This window comes from Rhizopus microsporus (assembly GCF_002708625.1).
Source record: "Rhizopus microsporus ATCC 52813 unplaced genomic scaffold scaffold_3, whole genome shotgun sequence".
NCBI lineage: Eukaryota > Fungi > Mucoromycota > Mucoromycetes > Mucorales > Rhizopodaceae > Rhizopus > Rhizopus microsporus.
In genome coordinates this window covers 537447-555972 of record NW_019671918.1, presented here as the reverse complement: position 1 = coordinate 555972, position 18526 = coordinate 537447, and the positions used below count along the sequence as shown (strand labels likewise).

The 18526-nt window shown below is 38.8% G+C and overlaps 8 protein-coding genes across 8 annotated transcripts; 3 read left to right on the top strand and 5 right to left on the bottom strand.

Annotated features, from left to right (window-relative positions):
- Positions 1-739: 739 nt before the first annotated feature.
- Positions 740-2946, top strand: RHIMIDRAFT_289740 (uncharacterized protein; the record flags this gene model as incomplete). The annotated part of the gene is made up of 9 exons (XM_023613668.1): positions 740-928; positions 983-1319; positions 1370-1450; positions 1521-1578; positions 1626-1929; positions 1979-2029; positions 2082-2212; positions 2289-2501; positions 2560-2946. The coding sequence occupies exons 1-9, from the start codon at positions 832-834 to the stop codon at positions 2944-2946; spliced, it is 1659 nt and encodes a 552-aa protein (XP_023469007.1). The 5' UTR covers positions 740-831.
- Positions 2947-5462: 2516 nt separating this feature from the next.
- On the bottom strand, positions 5463-5664 carry RHIMIDRAFT_272038 (uncharacterized protein; the record flags this gene model as incomplete). Its single annotated transcript, XM_023612293.1, has 1 exon — positions 5463-5664. A coding segment is annotated over one exon (202 nt), but the record flags the coding sequence as incomplete, so codon positions are not given.
- A 204-nt stretch (positions 5665-5868) lies between these two features.
- On the top strand, positions 5869-6531 carry RHIMIDRAFT_86972 (uncharacterized protein). The gene is made up of 2 exons (XM_023615809.1): positions 5869-5984; positions 6046-6531. Exons 1-2 carry the CDS (start codon positions 5957-5959, stop codon positions 6468-6470), a joined length of 453 nt encoding a protein of 150 aa, XP_023469005.1. The 5' UTR covers positions 5869-5956; the 3' UTR covers positions 6471-6531.
- A 61-nt stretch (positions 6532-6592) lies between these two features.
- On the bottom strand, positions 6593-7676 carry RHIMIDRAFT_198559 (histone-lysine N-methyltransferase, H3 lysine-79 specific; the record flags this gene model as incomplete). Its single annotated transcript, XM_023606296.1, has 3 exons — positions 6593-6989; positions 7038-7266; positions 7340-7676. Coding segments are annotated over 3 exons (963 nt in total), but the record flags the coding sequence as incomplete, so codon positions are not given.
- A 1350-nt stretch (positions 7677-9026) lies between these two features.
- Positions 9027-10153, bottom strand: RHIMIDRAFT_199100 (SWIRM-domain-containing protein; the record flags this gene model as incomplete). The annotated part of the gene is made up of 2 exons (XM_023606345.1): positions 9027-9644; positions 9701-10153. Coding segments are annotated over 2 exons (1071 nt in total), but the record flags the coding sequence as incomplete, so codon positions are not given.
- A 40-nt stretch (positions 10154-10193) lies between these two features.
- RHIMIDRAFT_272028 (kinase-like protein) lies at positions 10194-13379 on the bottom strand. The gene is made up of 10 exons (XM_023612292.1): positions 13114-13379; positions 12987-13061; positions 12818-12933; positions 12651-12759; positions 12359-12600; positions 12163-12294; positions 11975-12096; positions 11251-11927; positions 10596-11189; positions 10194-10546 (listed from the first exon to the last, which is right to left on the bottom strand). Exons 1-9 carry the CDS (start codon positions 13229-13231, stop codon positions 10681-10683), a joined length of 2100 nt encoding a protein of 699 aa, XP_023469002.1. The 5' UTR covers positions 13232-13379; the 3' UTR covers positions 10194-10546; positions 10596-10680.
- A 1601-nt stretch (positions 13380-14980) lies between these two features.
- RHIMIDRAFT_272001 (uncharacterized protein) lies at positions 14981-15473 on the bottom strand. Its single transcript, XM_023612291.1, has 2 exons — positions 15288-15473; positions 14981-15232 (listed from the first exon to the last, which is right to left on the bottom strand). Exons 1-2 carry the CDS (start codon positions 15295-15297, stop codon positions 15045-15047), a joined length of 198 nt encoding a protein of 65 aa, XP_023469001.1. The 5' UTR covers positions 15298-15473; the 3' UTR covers positions 14981-15044.
- Positions 15474-17521: 2048 nt separating this feature from the next.
- On the top strand, positions 17522-18506 carry RHIMIDRAFT_272000 (ribosomal protein S4; the record flags this gene model as incomplete). The annotated part of the gene is made up of 2 exons (XM_023612290.1): positions 17522-17588; positions 17781-18506. The coding sequence occupies exons 1-2, from the start codon at positions 17547-17549 to the stop codon at positions 18504-18506; spliced, it is 768 nt and encodes a 255-aa protein (XP_023469000.1). The 5' UTR covers positions 17522-17546.
- Positions 18507-18526: the final 20 nt, after the last annotated feature.

The following is an 18526-nucleotide window of genomic DNA, read 5'->3' as shown; positions in this document are numbered from 1 at the left end:
TGGCTCTGTTCATCCTTTAGAGGAATGAACACGCTCTTTGTTCACACTGTAACCTAGTATGGTCGTGTTGGTGATTCAAGTGGCTGCAGATACTGGGCTGGCTATACTGAGTGTGAACAACAAGATTTGCCCTTTTATTTGTGAACAGAGGAATGCTCTTAAGTGCGGCTACTCGAATAAATGCTTATACTGATATTAGGCGATATCGAACCAAAAGCTATTTTGGGTAGTTTGCCGAGTCAAGGCCATCTTCTGAGCTTGCGGGACGACTGGTAGACGAGGTTGGGACCTATCGATAGCTACCTGTTGGCAGTGTCAATCCAGACTTGCCTGGGGCTGTTTAGCTTGTACTTTCCAGGTTTTTCATATTCATAAGTTCAGTCTTGATACATCACCTCTTTTTATAAGGTATATACGCCATTGGCATTCAGTGTATACCTTTCTTTCTTTGGGATCATATGTACTCTTACCTTCTCGTGGTTGATCCTGTTAATCAAGGCTACTATTGTCTTATTATAAAAAAGTTGCTTAATAAACAACGCGCTTTATTTTATTTAATACCACGTAAAATGCACTATTATTACTTTTGTTGTTACAAGTACGCCTTTATTAATACACATCTATTGACTATTATCACTGGTAAAGGCAAAAGAAGAGGATATTTTTTGATCATTGATTCAATAAGAATAAACTGTGTGTGATAGCTAAAAGCCCAAATGTTTGTGTGTAATACATTAACCTTATTCTAAGAATCAAATTCTGCTCAATGTTACACTTGTAGTGCAAACAAGTATAAAATGGTTGCAGACCGTCTTCTTTCAGTTAAACAGAATGAATATACACCATAGGCTCATGTTATTTATAAGTTGGTGCTATGTATTTGTAGCTACTGTTGCTGCTATTTCATTACCCGAGCGTTTGTTCCCAGGTACTTTTCTATAAACTAAAGGTTGCTGCAAACTCAGAATTATCTTTGGCGCAGCGTGTGTGTATCTAAATAGAAATATTTACTGTTATGGGGGAGATCAAGGAGGCACATCTGCGGGTTCAATTGTTTACGCTCTTAGCTTAGACAGCAGCAATCCTGTATCAATCAAAGATATGAACGTAAACTGGACGCAGGTCCCTATTAAAAACAGCTTTGACCCCGAAGCAAGACAAAAGCCTCAGTTTGTGGCATTATCTGACAACAAAAGGTTTGTCATTAATGGTGGGTCTCATTTTGGCTCTACCCCGATAAGAAACCATAGCATTGTATTTGATGTTCAAAACAACACTTGGCAGAAACTCCCTGACTTTCCTGGAGAAAACAACACAAGGTATCTGTTTGGACATCGACTGGTTTTTTTAATATTCAATGGTTTTCTAGATCCGAAGGGACTGCGGTAAGTATACCCTCAGCTATAGATGACACTATTGTTTTGTTTGGTGGCAAGCTGCTCAAACGAAAGTAGGTGGAAACAAACATTTCAGCATATCCCAATACATTATGAATAATTGTGAGTCTACTTTTCCAGCAGTGTAGTGGAAATGACTGTACCTTATGTGAACAGTACAATGTATAACATTTCATCGGGAGTAAGTAGCCTTTAGGGATAGTAGATGTCCTTACTTATATATGATAGACTTGGGCTTACCTTAAACCGCAACTCAATATACCAATTGCCAGTACCCCTATTGGCCAATCAACAACGTTCAACCCAAAATCAGGAATCATATATTATTTTGGAGGGAAAACATGTAGTGTCTATAATATTGACGTCTTCTTTGGGTTTCCTTTCAACAATGACTATAAAAATTGCACTCTTTCCAGCCTTACATGGGGGTATATATTCGATACAAAAAAGGCGATATGGGATCGAAACAACTACACTGCATCCACTGGTAGCAGATTTCCTTCAAGGAGACAGCATTTGACAACCGTGCTTGGTACGTGTACAGCTCTAATGTCTATTACAGAATACTAACGTAATTGTAGCTTCTGATTTTCAGCATATCATTATGTATGGTGGTGAAAATGATAAACAGGGTATAAAGCGTAAAGTAAAAAAAAAAGAAGCTTCATTTTGACTCTTTAGTAGCTGTGTCTGATTTCATGTATACTCTGGATCTCAATAATAATACATGGACACAAGTCAAGGTTGAGGCAAACGGCAGTAGCCTTACAAGAGCTGCCCATTCAGGTACTGCTATATTTGGGCTACCCTATGCAGTAAGAGCCTATACTGACAGTCTATACACTTGCAGCTGTTTTAGTGAATACCACGCTTTTTATTCTTTTTGGAAAGGATAATAGTAATACTTATGCTGCAACTATGCTTGCTTATAATGTAACTGATCTCTTGAATATACGTCCAATTGACTACTACTATTCTGACACAATCAGCACAAATACCACTCTGGACCAGCCTAGTCCCTTGACGTCTTCCGCGCCACATTCTGACATTGAACCTTTGTCAGCAGGAGCAAAGGCTGGTATAGCTGTTGGATCAATTGTGGGCGTGAGTCTGTTATTTTTTTAAAAAAATAGCATCCTTTTACTCATTCTTCTCTCTTCAGGTAGTAGCAATCTTTAGTATGTTCTTTCTTATCTATCATAAAAAGTCAATGAAATATATGCAACCATCAGTTCAGGATCCTGATGAACAGGTGATGGATGAAATAAATGACTTGGATTGGAACAATATCGAACGTCAGTACTTTGAACTCGACACGCTTTCTACAACAGCAGTAGCAGAATCTCTTTATAGAAATTCTACAGATCAACAAGTACTGTCCCCCAATGCTAATACAAATAGCACATACACTGTTCTTAAGACGACAGAGACTTCACAAATATCTAATGTAGAAATAACTCATACAATGGAAGATTCAGCACAGACTCCGGATGCTTCAACCCATTATATTAAAGGGTTATCGCAAACACCGGATGCTGTAACAAAGTAAAATTTAGAATTGAGAATAGATTGCTAGATTGCATTTCAAATAATACTTTTTTATATCATTAAAACTTGATTATTGAACTACAATAGGTTATTCATTATGTACAGTCATTTCAACAAGCAATGTCGCAGCCAGTCAAAATTGATGTCGCTGATCAATCAAAATCGATGTCGTTGGCCAATCAGAATCAACTTCGTGTCACAATGGATTCTTGGCATTTAAAAAAATATAGAATGCAGACCTTTTCTCTTTGGATGTAAGTTTTTTGTTCTTCAATTCTTTAACATTTAACATTTAACATGAGTACAATATTTTTGTTCGAAGATGGGCATGGAAATGTCGTTGACGAGAATGGCGCCCCTGAGCCCATGGAGTATATTGTTGATCAGGATGAGTTTATTGTTGAGGCGATTGCGACTCATAGTGAATACTTGAAAAATGTAACCTCCAGTGAATCTTCTTCCGCTTGCCCAATGCAGATAGATAGACCAAAAGATGATGACATTCGTATGAAAGAGGCAAATGTTAAACGTGATTATGTGCGCTATACCGTCCAGGACAAGGTTAGATTTTTTTGATCTGAAGATTGAAAAGTGTATGAGTGCATCAGCTGCAGCGAAACAATTGGGCATACACGTTCGAACGGCGCAGAGATGGGTGAAGCAGTATAACATGTGCCCTGACAACATATTTGACAATTGTAACAGAGTTGGTCGCAAGTGTATTCTTACTGAAGAGCATAAAAAGGTAGTTATCAACTTCATTGATATTAATCCCTCTGCCACTGTTGTTGAAGCGACAGAGCATTTATTGAAATGATTCAGTGATCTTAAAGTTTCACGCAGCACTGTTTATAACTTTATGAGAAGCGAATGCAACCTTTCGTTGAAAAAAGCAGATTTCCATTCTATTGAAAGAAATAGCCCAGCAAAGATTGAGGAACGGTTCGACTGGGTTCGTAAATAGGAAAATACAGACATGAACTTCCTGACGAATTGCGTGTTTCTTGACAAGTCTGCTTTCGATATCAATATGAAACGCTCTAGGGCTTGGTCCCAAAAAGGAACGCGTGCCATTGTTACCAGGCCTACAACGAGAGCAAACACAATGTCTATTTTGGGTGCTATCTCTGCCTCAGGTTTGATCGCAGTTGGCGTAAGAAAACCAAGACCTACTAAGAAGAGAAAGGCTGATGGGTATATAAGTTCAGGAACTGTAACGGATCATTACATTAGCTTCTTAAAAATGACTCTAGATGAAATGGACAGACATCCACATATGAAAGGTCACTATATAGTTATGGATAATGCACCCATTCACAAACATGAAAACATAAAGAAGTATATTGAGTATCGAGGATATAAATGTGTGTATCTTCCTACTTACTCTCCTGAGCTTAACCCAATTGAACAATTCTGAGCAGTTGTAAAGAGTAAGGTTAAGCGCCATCGGTTTCTGCAGGTAGACACTTTATCAAAAAGAATTACGGAAGCCTGTAAGAGCGTAGAAAAAAAGCACTTCAAAGGTTTTGTCTTGCATTCTTACAAGTGCTGGGATAAATGTCGAGACAAAGAGATTATGTAATATTGATCACCATCGACTTCATCAAAATCGATAATACTGCGATGATAATCAGCGAAACTTTTTTTTTGACGGGGACATATCTTTTTTTGACGGGGACACATCTTTTTTATGAGACATATCTTTTTTATCGTGAAATGGGACACATCTTTTTTATGGGACATATCTTTTTTAACGTGAAATGGGACACATCTTTTTTTGACGGGGACATATCTTTTTTATGAGACATATCTTTTTTATCGTGAAATGGGACACATCTTTTTTATGGGACATATCTTTTTTATCGTGAAATGGGACACATCTTTTTTTGACGGGGACATATCTTTTTTATGAGACATATCTTTTTTATCGTGAAATGGGACATATCTTTTTTATGAGACATATCTTTTTTATCGTGAAATGGGACACATCTTTTTTTTGACGGGGACATATCTTTTTTTGTTTAAACATGATATTTTATTGATGGTCCAAATGAGCGCAAAAATAAAATAATAAAATAAACGTCCGCCCGGACCCGTTCAATCCGTTTGGAAGTGAATGGTAGCGAAAAAAACCCCTTATGGGTACAAGGGTAAAAAATGTAAACGGAAATTAAAGAGTAGGGTTATCGATGAAAGGTTAAATGAATTGATTGAGCCATACAAGAAGCTTTTGACCGTGGGGGTGCTTAGTAGGGATCAATTTGTTATGGTGTAGCTGATCTAATTCATGTAATAGAGAGCATATAGTTGGCCATCGCTGAGACCAGGTAAGGGCTAGGTTTGCGGGAACCGAAGGGCGTAAAGGAAGCATATTTAGAAGGAATGACAATGGATCCCGTATTGTTTCAGGCATGAGCAAACGTCGATGCATATCAAGGCAACTAATAGCGTGATTTTTAGATAGCTGTTGCGTTGGATGCTTAGGACATGGTCGAGGTTTACCACCAGGAAGCCAGCCTAATCTCCGGCGTATACAGCGACTGCGCTCTGACTTAGACATGGGCAACCAGAGTATAGGATCCAGAGAGATTGATCGACGGCAGCTAGAAATCAATTTGGAGTTTCGGCATCCTTGGCGGCTCTCCAGATTCTGTTGCAAAAAGCGTCGTTTAGCAGCCTTGAGTGAGCGAGTATCGAGTTCTTCAGTAGTAGACAGCACCGTTTTCATCAATTTTGACTGGCTGCGACATTGCTTGTTGAAATGACTGTAAGTTACGAAAATGTACAGCCTTTTCAGAAAATAAAGTCGCATTTTTACAATTTTATAATACAATTTATATGAAAAAGCGACAAGTCAGCGCGACATCTCTTTCTGGAAATAGTGTAAATGCACCTCCATTGGATGACTTTTTATTTTGGTTGGCTGTGACTTGCTATTTTTTGTAAAAATATTCAGCTCGCCCTTGTCACTTCTACTGCTATTAGTACTTTAACAAATCAAGTAGCTGATCATGTCGACCCCATTCCGTCAGGGCCTTAGTAATATCAAATAATACATTACACCTTGGAGACTATTAAACATTTGTTTAATAAAATATAGATAAAGTATATTTCCCCAACATCATTTTCAAAATGGTTAGATCCAAAAATCTTCAGCCTAACCAAGTTGCCTTCCAAGTGCCACCCAGCTGCAATAAATTCGACATTCACTCATATTTGACAAATATTTACAATGTCAACATTCAAGAAGTGCGTACGATGAATTATCCAACCACTTACAAAAGAGGTCCTGGAGGAACAAAATTAGTAGCCCAAGCAGCATATAAGAAAGCTATTGTCACCCTTGATGAAGAATTTGTTTGGCCAGAAGTGCCTGAGTGGTGCAATGTTGAAAAGGATGCAACTGAAATAAGCCATAAATTAGCAAGACGTAAAATAAAGGGATGGCGTATTAGACCAAGTGAAGAAGAAAGAGAAAAGAGAAAGGAAGTTGAAGCAAAGAGACTAGAAGATGCAAAGAAATAAACATTTCTTTAATAATAAATGATTTTTTATTTTTATGATTTTAAACAATAGAAAAAATAAAAGAGAAGGGGGGGGGGAATTGATATGGAAACACAATATTATTTACTATACAACAAACAATTTTACTTTTTCTTCATCCTTTTTAATTGATCAAAATATGGCTTTAGTCGTGATCGATCTACAGTTGCGATATAGTAATTTCCGCCATTATTTGTCCAACTCACTGCTTCTGAAAAGTACTCACATGTCTCTACTCGCAGAATAGATTCTGGCATGTTGATCGTTCGTTGATTAATTTTGTGATTTTTGGGTACAAATGACTTTAGCGATATAATCTTGGTGCCTTCTCGTAAGTCTAAAAAGAGTCGCGCCAGTGCTTGATTAATGCCTGGGCTAAATGCAAAATTATTTACAAGTAATACATCAGCTCTTCTAAACACTTCATGAAGGTCATTGGCTACAACATCCAAAAAATCACCAAAGCGGAAATGCACTTTACCCGTTGGAAGACGCCATGCTCTATACTAAATGTGTAAATAGATACACTTTAATAGATAATCAACTTACTTCATACGGGCAGCGTATTCCTTTAATTGACGCTTTGCAATTTTGCATGGTGTCTCATTAATTTCGATACCGTATGCCTCACAACCTGTTTGTGCAGCCACTTGTAGTACAACGTTGCCAATGCCACATCCAAGGTCCATAAATACGCTTCTAGAATGAATTCTTGTCTTGGTAATAAACTCCTTTACTAAAATCGGATTTACTTCTCCATAAACCATATCAGAAAAGGCTATAGAAAAAAAAACGGAGTAAGTGGATGAATGATGAATTGTATATGTTTGTATGTTCCATATGTTAATTACGCTCATAATTATTTAATGCATGTGCCATAGGTGCAGCCGTTCTACTATAGACTTGATATAAAATATGACAGACCAAGTCATAGCTCGGATTGGATATTTTCTTTACATTACTATTAAATACACCCTGTGCTTTCAATTTACTAATGACTCTATTAAAATCTTCTATAGCCAGAGCAAATCCAGATGCAGAACGACGATTACGGTATTTTGTCAGATTGCGCATGATACCATGAGACTGATCACCAAGCAATTCCTGCTCCTTGGCCGTCAAATAATATTCGTAAATAAGCTCACATGATCGCATTAAATCAGTAATGGGATTATATTCGTCCTTGTCCTCTTCCTCATCCCCATTTCTTGCAGAACTACTCTTTATTACTGGGCGTAGCAGTAAAAACCTAAGAAATAAAGTTCAACATATTACTCTTTTCTTGACTCATTCTAATTACCGTTCACGTTCAAAGCATCCCGGATACTCAAGTTCAACCCTTAGTTCTTTACCAGCGCCAGGACCGTCAGAGTCAGAGTCAGTAAAATCTATAATGTATAAGACAGCTGATTAAGTAAGCATTCTCTTTCCCTTACATGTACGATAATTCTTAATGTCAGCTTCAACCATTCGTTCAGAATGGATAATTGATCTAATACCCTTTGGTGATGCTGCCGTTCGTTTTCCCGGGCTATCCTCACCCGATCCAGAAAGTCTTCTTTTCATAGAAGGACTGTTTGATTGCTGAGTCGTAGAAGAAGAAGAGGAGGAATGAAGAGTCGTAGTAGTTGTGGTAGTAGTAGTAGTAGTAGTAGTTGTGGTGACCGTTTCCGTAATTGCTGCGTTGTTTACTGCTGCTGCTGCTGCTGCTGCTGCCGCCGCTGCTGCTGCAACTTTATTAGCCATGACTTTCTTTGGTGGTAAATTAATCATTTGTTTGCTCTGTTCTTTACTTTGGTTATTGTATTTTTTATCTTCTTTTTTTAAGAAGTCATCGGTTGTCATGGACTCAAGGTTTAGCTTAAAAAGGTAAGGGGTGGGAGAGAGAAAGAGAGAGAGAAAGAGAGAAATAAATCGATTGTTCGGACATTAAATTTTTTATTACTTTGTTTTTTAAAAGGACATCATGTTCGTATTGATCCCTTGACCTGTTGGACGCCCACGATGCTGTTGTTGCTGTTGTTGTTGTTGATGCTGCTGCTGTTGTTGTTGCTGTTGTAAGTGTAACTGCTGTTGTTGCATTTGTAGCTGCATTTGCATCTGCATTTGTAATTGATATTGTTGTTGTAATAACTGTGGTGATTGTTGATTCATAAACATATTCATATTTCCAACTGCCAATTGCTGCTGAAGCTGCGCAGGGGTTATACTATTCATGGCCGCTGCTGCAGCTGCCGTCGCTGTTGTTGCTGTTAGTTTAGTCCTTTTAGCCATTTCTACTTGGATCTGCATCAATTTTCTCTTGAATGAAAAGCTTTCATGTTCAAGCTGATGTCTTTCCTTTTCTAACACTTCCTTTTGCTCTTCTACTGCTTTCTCTAAAGCTTCATATCGACTGATTTGTTGATTAAATCTTGACAGTTTGGCTCCAATTAATCTATGACTTAGATCATACAATGCTTCCTCCTCTTCTTGTGACGGTTTATCATCCTCTGTTGTCTTTGTGTCCTTCTCCTCTATTGTCACCTCTGGCTCGATTTGTCCTGCCGCTGCTGCCACCTTTGGGTCGACGGTTGAAGATAAAAAGGCTACGACTGACATGACAGGGTTAGCATTTCGCTGATTCAAGTCATATTGGAGTAATCCTAGATCAGTCAATTTGAGAGTATCCACAGGATCTTTGCTGGGTAACTGTAAGTAATGAAGAATGCATTCATCATGTGTACGTGTTTTGACATGTTCTGACACCTTCTCCCAATTATCACCAAATTGTTCACATCCTTCTTTGAACAGACTTTCCTCTTCCTCAGTCCATTGATCTATATTGTTTTCTTCTTCTAATATGAAATAGATGAACTCACTTCCTTTTAAATCCGCAGGATAGTTTCCTTCTATGTAGCAGTGACGACAAAGAAAAAAGTTGTCTCTTGTAGTGCTACAGTATTGCTCTTCTGTACATGTCTTTTGACATGACACGCATGTCTGTGGTATCTTTCCCTTTTCTATATCCACGATCGACATCTTTTGATTCTCTATTTGTTCTTCTTGTTTAATGTCTGTTGGTATCTCTTCCTTCTTCACTTCATCTACAACCACCACCTTAAATTGACTGTCAAAAGGTGGACTAACGGATGACGGTTTAGCATCGGGGTCAACCTAGGGCATGCAGTTAGTCAACTTTTTTTTTATAAAAGTAGAGTGTAAATACATACTTGATAGTTAATCAACCCCCATTGTTCTAGAAAAGCATGTACTCGCAAAATAGCACACACGTCGCCTGTTAAGTTACGTCTACAAGCTGTGATAGTAAGGTACTCTACAGGGTTCATTCGATATGTGTTGATCATAAAATCGCGGTATTCCTTGTAGACTGTTGGTGTTTTTGTCTTGTTGCGATTATTAAAAAACTCGGGCAGAGCTCGTCTTTCGATCGTGTTTACTTGCGATATATCGAACCATGCAGCATAAGAGGGAATGACAATATTGTGATTTTGAACAGATAAATAACGTTGATAATTGTCTTTGGGTAATGGTATATTTGAAACGTCCACAGGTTGTGAATTAGGCACTATCGTTGTTTGTTCTGTTGCATCCGTATTAAAAGATATTGTGTCTGGTGGCTGATTATGAAGAGTGATATCATTATGTGTAGATGGCTGGGTCATCCTAGATGCTCAAAACGAAAAATAAAAAATAAAAAAAAAAGTGTGTCCCCTCTCTCGTCCCTCTCTTTCTCTTTGTCTGTCTCTTTGAAGTTGAAGTCACTCTTATATGACGGCACACTGCGGCGATTAAAAACAATAAGCAAAAAAAAAAAAACTGATGGTATCAATTTTTGTTTGTTAAAAATACATCATTTACAAAGGTTAAGTTTGAGTATCTTTTAGCACTACAAACGACACAGAGGGTGCCCTGCTTGAAGAAGTTGTATTTGAGGTTTTTAATATACTTGTTGGCTGCCTTTTCATCCTTTCTATTTCCATCTTTAATGCTTCATTCTCTTTTAGCAGCCTTTCTTTTTCTTGATGAGCGTTGGTGAGTACTTGTTGTAAATGATCCTAAAGCTAGAATTAGAATAAAGCCATAAGTTAGGCTTGATTAACTTACTATAGTTGTATGTATATAACTTTGTACAGGTGGCCTATTATATTTACATGTATATAAATAACAATAACATAATAGCTGTCATTTGTTACCTTGCAGCAATAGGTTTATGTTGAAAATAACTTTCAGCGTTGTTATCAAGAGAAGAATTTGATAACTTGCGGATATCAATAGACGGTGATCTACTTCTATTTGGTATAGTGTGCAGTATGTCAAACAGTATTGTTTTTTGAATTTCTAATTGTTTCAAGAGTGTCTCCACATGATGTTGCATTCCTGGTTGTTGTGTGGGAGCAAAGGACTCGAATCTTTCTGATGGCAATGGTGCGCCTGTTAATTCGAATCTTCCCTTCTTACGACATTCTTGTACACTAGTTTCATGCGGATGCACCATATCAGCAGTATGTTCTTTCTCGATCGAAAATCGACCAATCTTGCTAGAGCTGCTTGATGACGATCGTTGATGATAGCTCGAACTTTCTCTTGTCAGAGGTTCAGTACGAATGTCTTGAGTGTATGGAGGTGTGGTTCCAAGTGTTGTCGTACCACTGCTCTGAGGGGACAAGTGTTGAATTTCAAACCTGGATTTGCGCCCATCTTTTTAATAAAAAAGGGTTATTTCGTGTGTGACTGGATAAAATAAGCTAATTTACTTTACCTCTTGTACTTTCATTGCTAAGAGCACGAGACATGGGTATAGGACGAATATCTTGAGAAGGGTCAGTGGCCAGGAAAGGCAAATTCTCTGGTTTTGGGACTGATGCCTGATTCACACTAAACCTGCCCTTTTTGATTTCGCTATTTTCCTGTTGATGTGAGATACCTAAGCCTAAACCAACAGAACTTTGCCAACTGTTACTGTCACATGTCTGAGGTGGGCTCGAAGACATGGGAGAGCTATTGCCAGGCTGAGGGGTATATTGGTTAGGTGAAATTGAGCGATGGGGCCCAGCGCTAGTACTGGTAGTAGTAGTAGCTGTAGTTGTTGTTGTAGTATCTGACGGATGAGTGTAATCGTCAATCACAAATCGAGATCGACGATGGAACGAGGGTGAGCCTATCTCGGGCTCTGAGGGTGCGGGTGAAGGTAGACCGATGGCTTTGTCTGTGTTTTTGATAACATTCCCAAAGGTGATATGTCTAGACTTTTCATGAGGTGAAGTATCGTCAAAGTCCCATTGATCACTGTTTTCAATTGTAGTCTGTTTAAAAGCTATCCTCTTGTGTGGTCTTTCATCTAATGGAGGCACGCATGCCAAGACAGATTTGACGAGGTAATCCTTCTTTTTGGCTTGTTTAAAGAAAGAATGTTGTATGAGTTTCTCTGCTGTGGGTCTATGGAGGCTCATTTAGCTTTGGGATATCTAATATCAATCGTATACCTTTTATTAGGATCCTTTTGTAAGCAGCAGTCAATCATTTCCTTAAACGTGCGTGAGTATTTGTATTTAGTTTGATCTCTGTTTAACGTAGGTGGAGATTGGTTTAATGTCATCATCAAGACCTAAAAAAGAGATTGAAATAGAATTAGAGACTTTTCCTTTTTAAGAGAAATAATAATCAATGTAACCTTCATTGGAGGGAATTTAGCAAAGGGAGCATGACCTGTAGCCAGTTCGATGGCTGTAATACCAAAACTCCAAATATCTGCTTTAAAATTGTAACCTGATTGTTCCATGACTTCCGGAGCCATCCAACAAGGCTAAGTAGAATAATATATACTTAAAATGAAAAATAATAATAAACAATGGGAGAATATATTTTACTGTGCCAACAAACGTTTTCCTGATTTCACTATTTTCAGTCAGGGAACTTGATACACCAAAATCAGCCAAGAGAACAGTCCCTTGATCGTCCATTAAAAGGTTACCTGCTTTCACATCACGATGGATATGTCCATTTTTGTGTAAATAGATAAGCCCCTCCAATGCCTGCTTGAGTATAGTCGCAATCGTTATTTCCTCAAATCCATCTCTGAATCCACTCTTCATGATATCCAAGCATGACCCTATCTGATGTTAGTATTCTATATCATATTTTACAATTCATCTCTACTACCTCCAGATAGATACGGTGTGGCAATATAAAGTTTAGAACCATTCACAAAGGACCCATAGACCTTTAATAGGTTAGGGTGTTTGCATAAGGCCATCAGTGCCGTTTCGCGCTATAGTAATTCCTTTTAATAAGCGACTCGGATTAGTAAGGAAGAAAAAGAGACTTACTCGAAGCTCTTCAATCTGATTACGTTCAAATAAGTCAAGATCAATCATTTTAATAGCAACTCTCATATTTTTAGGTTTATAAATCGCATTATAGACTACTGCGGATGAGCCATAGCCTATACAGAAAGATATTAGCAGCCAAACAAAACAAAAGAAAAGCGTAAATAACCTATTGGGTTTTTTATTACAAAGTCTTCAGGATTGCAAGATGTACTTTCTTCATCTTCATAGCGAGATGAGTTACCTATACTCAAGTTAGCCAACTACTTTAGCTACACTTTAAAGTCTTTGTTTACTGTGAAGAGAAATAGCACGAAGAATGCTTCCTGATCGTGAACGAGGTGTTTCCAGAGAGATATTGGAGTTATTTCCGGTCTTTAGAAAAGAAAGCGTGTTTTGTAGCGGCTGTGACATTTTGCATGTAATATAATAAAGAAGAGGAAAGGGGAAGAGAAAGAAAGAAATGAAAGAAAAGAGAGAAAGAGTGACAGAGAATGCTGTTTATATCTATTTCCAGTTCTGGGATTTTACAGAAAAAAAAAGTTGCCCTTTAGAGCTTTGCGTTTAACAAATTGGGAGTGAAATACGTGACTTATTCGTGGGCTCAGATTCAGTGTTTTTATAAAACGTGACTTTAGAACTTTATTTAAACCAACTTTGGTCAGGGCTAAAAAAAAACGTCTATTACCCTACCAAAAATACGCTTGCTGGCTCTGGGGGTAAATAACAAAAGCTTAAAAGGTAGCCGAAAAATTGGAGTCAGATATTACTCAGAAATCAGAGGATCTATTCCGCTTTGCTAATGGTTAACATACGATGAGATACATTACATTATTCTTACTTTCCCCTGAGCGCGTTTTTATTAAAAAGAACCCTGAAACAAAAAAAAAGTTTCTTATATTTATGCTTAAACCATAAATATGGAAAAAGTAGTGTAACTGTCTGCTTGATGGTCATGCATTTCAGGGGAGAGCAAAATCCATTTCTCGTCTCGCCCAATAGGAAATCGTGCGACACTTTTTCCGTCTCTCAATGAAGTCATCCTCCGGCCAAAAAAATAAATAGTCAAAAAATGCACGGTCTTTATGTTCTTTGCCTGTCAAATAAGCTATGTGAATGCCTAACCCATTCTGGACAGTTGTCGTGTTTGATATAAACAATTATAATAACTCGAACATAATCTTACAGTAGAGCATACATTCTACTTTACACTCCTCTATCGCATGTGAAAAGAATAAGAGTGCTGACAACATTGATAAATAATCACATTGACAACATTAATATAAATAGCAGTCATAGATTCTCTACCCAAGTAAACTCTCACACAAACTTAATAATATTTAGCTCTTAATAATTTAATTCGCAAGTCATCGACTTAACTGCCTTTTTACAATAACAAAGCTGAATACAACAAAGAGTCTTCGGAAACCAAGGCCACGGATGGGCTCATGATACCTAGCATGAGGAGCGGACCAGTTTCCCATCACAAACACGGCGTCTTCTCCAAACTTGGCACGTAAGTCTTGAATAAGCTTTTGCTCGGCACGTTGTTTGTTGAAGTACGCTGAAAGGCGGGCCTTGCGAAAGAGGGGGTGTCCATTATCATGGTTTGTGATGGTAGATTCTGTTGCAAAAAGGGTTGTTCAGCAGCCTTGAGTGAGCGAGTGTCGGATTTCCCAGTAGTAGACAGCACCGTTTTCCAAAGCGATGTATGAGAGAGAGCGTACCACTAGCTTTCTTTGGTATTGCGGATATAAGGCAACAGACAAGTAAGTAGTGCATCTTCAGGCAAATATAAGGAACGAAATACGAACTGTGCCTGTAGTACACTGCTCGTTCAGACATGGGGAGGAACTTAGACATATGAAGCATAACCTTAGTGGACGCTTTACCTAGAGCGCTGTAGGTTTTGTTGATGCAATTATTCTGGGTTTCCTCCAGAGTGTGAAGTTAGGAGGCCGTGAGTCATTTATTTATTTTTAACGGATTTTATTTAATTAAACGTCCCGTTGAGCGCAATAAAAGACCGCCCGGACGAGACCAAAAGGTCGGTAATGGAGACTAAAAATCTCTTTTGGGATCAAGGGTAAAAAACCTACTGGCGAAAAGGTTCAGGATACAATTAAGACATTTATTTTTCTAAAATCGCCATTTATCTTTTCAAAACGGACAAAATTTACCAGTCGCACTGTGCATAAGAAAATCAAAAGATACAAACAAACAGGAATCATTTATTTTGTTTTTCCATTTTTTGTTGAATTCCTTTCACGAGGATGCAACCAGGATTAGGTGTTTCAAACATCCAGCCTTCACTCCTTAAAAATTTCTGAGTCATGGGCAACAGTTTAGATTCACCGTACTCTGAGTGTTTTCCTACTCCTGTGACAATCCTTAATGGTTGAATCAAGCGTCTCGCTTCATGTGCCAGAAAAGGTTAAATCATGTGTCAAAAGATGTATATGTAACTCACCAGATTGCATTTGACTTCTTGACCACCACTGTGTCACGCCTTCTTTAAGCACCACTCTAGCCTCCGCAATGGTTAATCCATGAAGGTCTAACAAATGATCATCGTTTTGTCGCAACCTATGATCATCCAGTTGAGCAATGTGACATACTTTCTATTCACCATTACCTTTCTCGTCGCACCGTAGCCCTTGCAGCCCTCATATTCCAATCCCTGGCCTTGCTGTCAATCTCACGCGCAACGTCTGAATAATAGAGAGCAACACCTCCTTCGGGTCCCTTATTCCTGGCCTTTCTGTAAGCTGCAGCGGCCTTACGATACAATTCGTTTCTTTCAATAATAAGCTCCATAGCAATATTCCTACATTCATCTGGATCATCTTCCACATAGTTTGTTTGATTATTCAAAAGTAAATATTCTGGAATGATAGGGATGCCGCGTTGCTTTGCCTTTGCCCGCAGCATGTCAGATTCTTTAGCCATCTTTTCTAGCCGCGCTTCAAGGTCGAGTTGACTGATATCAAAAGTCAGGAAATGCTCCATAGCAGACTGGACCAACTGCTCAACGGTCTTGCCCTGTCCTTGGTAATGAATGATCGTCCCCACGGCTACCCGATGTACTTCTTCTGCCGATCTATCCACCATGAGAGGCTCTAACTCCTTTTTCAAGCTGATTAAATCCTTCATCGATTCCCAATTCAGAACATGCTCTGGTTTCTCATCTGGAGCCTTTTCCATGATCGCTTTCACAGACGCAATCACGTTACCACGGCAACGCTGCACACAGGTTGTGATGAGGAATTTTGGCATATTAGGAAAATACGGCTGAAGAACTTTTGCAATGTCGTCATACTGTTTCCAATGATTAAACGGCACAGTTTCCAATTCCTCATATGGATCATCCTTGTTGTTATTATTATTGTTGTTGTTACTATGGGAACTCGCATGCGGTAGCTGCCCAGAGATGATAATCTTTTTTTTCTTTCTCTTCTTTTTATTCAAAATAGCTCTGGCTCTTTTATCGTCATCTTCAGCTTGCTGTAAAAACTCCCTGTTTAACAATAAGTCCGTTGCTTTCTCGACGTCATTGTCTTGACTCATCAAGGCATCTTTCAGCTCTTCTACAGAATGCGTTGGAAAGCAGTTGAGTAAAAAGGCAACGTTATCATCGTCGTTTTCGGTTGTGGCCGTAGCCGATGTTGAGCAAGACTCATCCATGTCCAATAATTGCAGTTGCTCCACTGAGAGCTGTAAGTCAAGTGCTTGGTCAGCCTCTTTAGCCAAGGCAGACAGAATCTCATAGCTTGTATCATAGTTGAAGGTATCGTTCCAAATGGCTGTAACAAGTGAACTGTCCAAAGGTGGGCAAAACACTGACTGATGTATATGTATATATTAGACTATGAGTTTGGATATAATGAAGTAAAACATTACTTGTAACTTGGCTTCATCCTTTGCCTCATCTTGTTTTTTATTTTGCATGTTTGTTCTCTTGGTTGAAGTATAGTATTTGTCTTGCAATACTGTGCTCATTTGTAATTTTCATTCTATTTAGAATCAAAAGCAGCTCAAGTACAGCATTTCCCGTCTATTAAATACTTGACACGGAGATTCAAAATATCCTTGACAAAGATTACTAATCTGTCTTCTTGTAGTCAATAAATCTATGTGTCATCTGTGGCGTTGCGTAATGATGTGTAATAAATCTTTAACTGCGGCTCAGAAAGATAAAACGAAGAAATAAAGAAAGAATGCTAATATTATCAAAAGATCAAGAGTATTATAATATCATTCACGATCGAATTCGCCAAGGCTCTTTTTTGTATAATAGTAGAAGTATAAATCAAGATAATATCATACGCAGACACATATACATACATTTAAAGAGAGACTCAGAGTGAACTGAGAAGTGCAAATACATCATTTCCGGAAATGGTGTACCTAATGCAAATCAAGGTAAGAACCATATATGTAGAGTCAATTAACTCCGCTTAGAATGCTCACTTTTTTGGGCCTATCGCTCAGCCACTCAATCCATTGTCCGTTCGGGAGAGGGCAGCCAGCAAACAAAAGCAGAGAAGGAAGCAATACGATGAATCCCTCCTTTTTATCCCTTTGATAATTATCTCACAATGGTATGGGAATATGGAATGCTTCATACATCCATCTCTGTCATGAATACAGAGGATGGATGGATGGATGGATGTTTACTAGAGAGCGAGATAAACTGACTATATTATAGGGTCGTGGTCCTAAGAAACACATGAAGCGTTTGGCAGCTCCCAAGCATTGGATGCTTGACAAGCTTTTGGGTAAGTTGAAGATCGTGAATGAAGAGTTAGAGTGTTAGATACGAAACCATTTTAGAAGCAAAAGAAGCATTTAGGATCAACTCATCTTGATTTGCTTTGTTCATCATGTTTCGAAATGTGTCATCAGCTCGCTCTTTTCTCTTTATTGACTACAGCCTCGATTTAGATTAGGGATATTGATCAACTTTCTAGGTAACTATGCCCCTAAGCCTTCCTCTGGTCCTCACAAGACTCGTGAATGTTTGCCTTTGATCGTCTTCATCCGTAACCGTTTGAAGTACGCTCTTAACGGTCGTGAAGTCCAATCCATCTTGATGCAACGTCTTGTCAAGGTTGACGGTAAGGTCCGTACCGACTCCACTTTCCCCGCTGGTTTCATGGATGTCATCAGCGTTGAAAAGACTGGTGAAAACTTCCGTCTCGTCTACGACGTCAAGGGTCGTTTCGCCGTCCACCGTATCACTGACGAAGAAGCCAAGTACAAGCTCTGCAAGGTTAGAAAGGTCATGATCGGTGCCAAGGGTGTCCCTTACATCACCACCCATGATGGTCGTACCATTCGTTACCCTGATCCTTTGATCAAGGCCAACGACACCATCCGCTTCAACCTCGAAACCGGCAAGATCGAAGATTTCGTCAAGTTCGACGTCGGTAACGTTGTCATGGTTACTGGTGGTCGTAACATTGGTCGTGTTGGTCAACTCATTCACCGTGAACGTCACATTGGTGGTTTCGAAATCGTCCACATCAAGGATGCTCTCGATCGTGTCTTCGCTACTCGTATCTCCAACGTCTTCACCATCGGTCAAGGTACCAAGCCCTGGATCTCTCTTCCCAAGGGTAAGGGTGTCAAGCTCTCCATCACTGAAGAACGTGACCGCCGTAGAGCCGCTGCTTCTTCTGCTCACTAAGCATTTTAAATAAACACCAA

Excerpts from the sequence above, each read along its gene's own strand:
- RHIMIDRAFT_86972 (XM_023615809.1), top strand. The coding sequence starts at position 5,957 with ATGTCGACCCCATTCCGTCAGGGCCTTA. Across the intron at positions 5,985-6,045 it reads CCCATTCCGTCAGGGCCTTA|ATAAAGTATATTTCCCCAAC; the intron begins GTAATATCAAAT and ends AATAAAATATAG.
- RHIMIDRAFT_272028 (XM_023612292.1), bottom strand. The coding sequence starts at position 13,231 with ATGTCACAGCCGCTACAAAACACGCTTTCTTTTCTAAAGACCGGAAAT. Across the intron at positions 12,601-12,650 it reads CACACCGTATCTATCTGGAG|GGTCATGCTTGGATATCATG; the intron begins GTAGTAGAGATG and ends AACATCAGATAG. Across the intron at positions 12,097-12,162 it reads CTAAATTCCCTCCAATGAAG|GTCTTGATGATGACATTAAA; the intron begins GTTACATTGATT and ends TCTCTTTTTTAG.